Here is a 3473-nt window from a genome sequence, read left to right on the forward strand (position 1 = left end):
GGACTTCTACTTACAGTAACATCCCCCGCTCCTCCCTCTCTGTGCCATTCAACACCTAAGGTGCCATTCAGTAGCTAAATTCAATCCTTAAATGGACACACTAGTCATGTTCTGTGATTCTGACATTTCTGTAATTTTTCATTTTTCAGAAGACACTTCTCAAGATGCTCAGTACCTTCACAAGACTGCTAAAAAGGCATATTCATTCTACTCCTGCCAAAATTCTGGATTTTCTGAGAAACTGAGATAGAAGGGGAAAGGAAAAAGAGAGGAAATAGAGGTGCAAGAAACATGGAAATATTACTTCTGCTTTCTGGTGTAGCAGACAGCTTGAATTTAGAAACAGCAAACTGAAAAAAATCTGGCATGAGTTTAGAAATAAACTCTTTTGAAACTTAGATAAGAAGAGAAATTGTAACATCAACTTTATTTCACAAATTCAAAATAACATTCAAAAACCAGTATGAAAACAGGCCTTAAGGAATGCTTCATCATTAATGCTTCTCTGGAACAACAGCTTTAGCATAATAACCAGTTCTAGTTACCAGTATAAAGACTGTAAGCCTGCATAAGAAACAGCACACAACCTTCACTATTTCTTTTAAATGACAAAGGAATTCTGTAACCAGTTCTGGAATTATGAGAAAAAAATATACATGATATTTCTCTAATGAAAGAATGCTAAAAGATGTTAAAAATTCCCCTGCTTAGCTTTAGGGGACATAGTAAAATCCATCCCTGTATGCTTTTCTAAAAGACCGTATGATTTGCTAAATCAGCACTATCTAATTATAGAGAGACACAATTTAATTAAGAAAAAACATAGAGTTCTTATTGCAAGCCTTCTCCATCTCCATAATTCCTGTATCTCAGAAAACCTTTCCTCTCTACTTTTCCTGCTCATTCAATGTCACCGACTGCAAACACAAAAATACCTTCAGATAACACATGGTGGTTTGTTGGGCTTACTTTTGTTTGAATTTTGGGCTTTGCATTATGCAGTTATAAATTTAAGAGTAAGTTGCAACTATTTTTTGTTGTTCTAAGAGATCATAATAAAGCTCATGTGCTTCATTACTACTTACTACATTACTAAATAATGCAAGTGCTTTAGTTTTATGGAGAATTAGTAACAAGATAGGGGAAATGCATGGATAACAGCTATATATCAGACCCTGTCAAATGCAATACACACAATCAGAAAATGACACTCAACTGGTAATATCCCAAAAGGTGCTATGCTATTACCTGCAGTATTACCAAAATGGTCACTGCAACTTCTGTATCATGATATGTAACACAAAAATGAATACCTCTAAGAGATATGGGAAAAGCTGCAGCTTGCAGTCAGAAAAATATTGTTTTCTCTGTAATGTCCAAGAACTTCCAAGTGGCACTGAAGATCATAAATTCTAAGAACACACATATAATAAGTGCTATTTCAAAACAAACTCCAGTTAACAGAAGGCAGTTAATGACTTATCTTTACTAATGCAATACTAGTAGCTTTTTCTTTTATTAATAATTTTTAAAAACACATAGAGGTGATTGGCTGATGCAAAATGTTGATGTTTGTATCAGCTTAGTCATTTCCATTAAAGTTTAAAATTGGAGTACTTTTCAAAAAGAAGCACTTCTTTTTTTCTTATGTGCCAAAGATCAAAAAATGCACTGTTTGCAATTACTGTAAGCCATCTCTCTCTATGGAGCTTTTTTTGTAGATTACTTGGCAATGATTGATATAATCGCTCTGCTGAAGAATTTGTGCACAAAATCTTAGTTGATCTCTTCCAAGGATATTTAAATAATCATTACACAGGTTCATTCACACACATTCACTAGAATGTTTCTTCTTTGTACACAATTTTATTCTAACTGATCATCATATTTTTTCCATATTTTTTTCTTGATTTAACTACCAATTAACTAATAATCACTGGATAACCACAAGAGTTGGAGTAAGTGATGTGGTTCTGATTATGCTTAAGGCAAAACAAAAACAAAAATTCTCCCCAGGAAATAAACTGCTTTGTCTAAAACATTCTCTCATACTTTATGTTTATCTTCAAAGATCTAAGTATGACAAGGAACCAAGAAAACATGGATGGTTAGAAGTTAGAAAAAGCAGAGGGAAGAGAGAAGGGATATGAAGAGAAGCATGAATGACTTACACTTTTCCATCTATCTGCACTCCAAATGGTCCTTGTTAGAAAGAAGACCAGACACTTCAACCATTTTCTTTCAACAACTTGATTTTTGCAGTGAATCGTCATATGTAAGGGCAACTGCTTTCAAAACACCACTTTTTACTGTGTTTTCAACTTAAAAAAATAGTTTAGTAATCTGAGAAAGTATTTATTAAACAATATTTCTCCAGCAACCAAATACAACTCAACTGGTGAGTTTGCTCATAAATTAACCACAAATATTTTAGAGACAGGAATGAAAATAATTTCAAAACAATTATGCCAGAAAATCTAATAAGGATTAGCATGGAGTGCAGCAAAACTCTGAGATATGATTTAACAATGGAATGAAAAAGCGAAGCATTTAAAGTAAACTTCAGAGTTGAAGTTCTGCGGTAATCTTTCTGTGCAACACTCAACATGAATTCCTCTTGGTAGTTACTGTCATTGTGCAAGCTGAAAAAAATCTAAAAAGTCTCAGGAACTATTTAGAAAGCGTTCAAATAAATCTTAGTAAGTCAGTAATGTATTTGATGACACATAGATCTGTAACATATTTACTCCGTAGCTTCTTTATATATACATTATAGAAAAAAATACATGATGTAAACATACAATTATACTTGTACAAGTGCAAAAGTTTTTACCTTCTATGCTACACCAATCTTAAAATGAGAGAATCAAGGCACTGAGATAGTTCATTACATAACATCATTTAAAACCACTCACTTCAAAAGGCAGCCTGGTTTGTTGTCATTTAAAAGGTTTCATATTCCTGCTTGAAAGGTCAATAGAGAAAGTTAAGATTTGGGTGACTACATACAGCACTTTTGATAATAACTTTTAGTCAAATGCATATGTGTGAAATTAAATCTTGTGTGTTAAAAGCACAAGTAAAGCTAAATATTTAGCTCCAAACATCCTGCAAGTATCGTTTTGCTTCTCGAAGTGTGGCCAGGATTTTCATTGCTTCCAATTTGTCAGTTTCCATTTCCATGCTTAAAATGTCCACCACAGCATCACTTACACCATCAGCCATGTGCTTCTTATCTCTACAAAACAAGAGGAGGAAAACGCATAATAATGTATTCTTCCCTTTATCAATAGCTACAGAGGCATTGATAATAATATTGAAAAAAAGGCATTAAAAAAATCCCAAACAGAAATGTAGCTTCTATACTGTATGGCAAGATTCTCACTGAGTTTTTTCATGTAGCGGAGCACCACTTCACAGTAACCAAGGGTTTTTCTTAATCAAACATTACAAAGTTTTCAGCAAACCCGCCC

General features: G+C 33.5%; 1 protein-coding gene across 2 annotated transcripts in view; it reads right to left on the bottom strand.

Moving 5' to 3' along the window:
• Window positions 1–432: 432 nt before the first annotated feature.
• The window catches only part of MTRR (5-methyltetrahydrofolate-homocysteine methyltransferase reductase), a 32961-nt gene continuing 29920 nt past the window's right edge, over window positions 433–3473 (bottom strand). Inside the window, exon 15 of one of the 2 annotated variants that reach the window (XM_026842746.1) lies at window positions 433–3238. In XM_026842746.1, the coding sequence (XP_026698547.1) occupies window positions 3094–3238 (145 nt within the window). In that variant the 3' untranslated portion in view covers window positions 433–3093. The remainder of the gene's footprint in view (window positions 3239–3473) is intronic. The other variant, XM_026842745.1, reaches the window with a different exon arrangement.

This window comes from Athene cunicularia (assembly GCF_003259725.1).
Source record: "Athene cunicularia isolate RWA chromosome 2 unlocalized genomic scaffold, athCun1 chr2_part1, whole genome shotgun sequence".
NCBI lineage: Eukaryota > Metazoa > Chordata > Aves > Strigiformes > Strigidae > Athene > Athene cunicularia.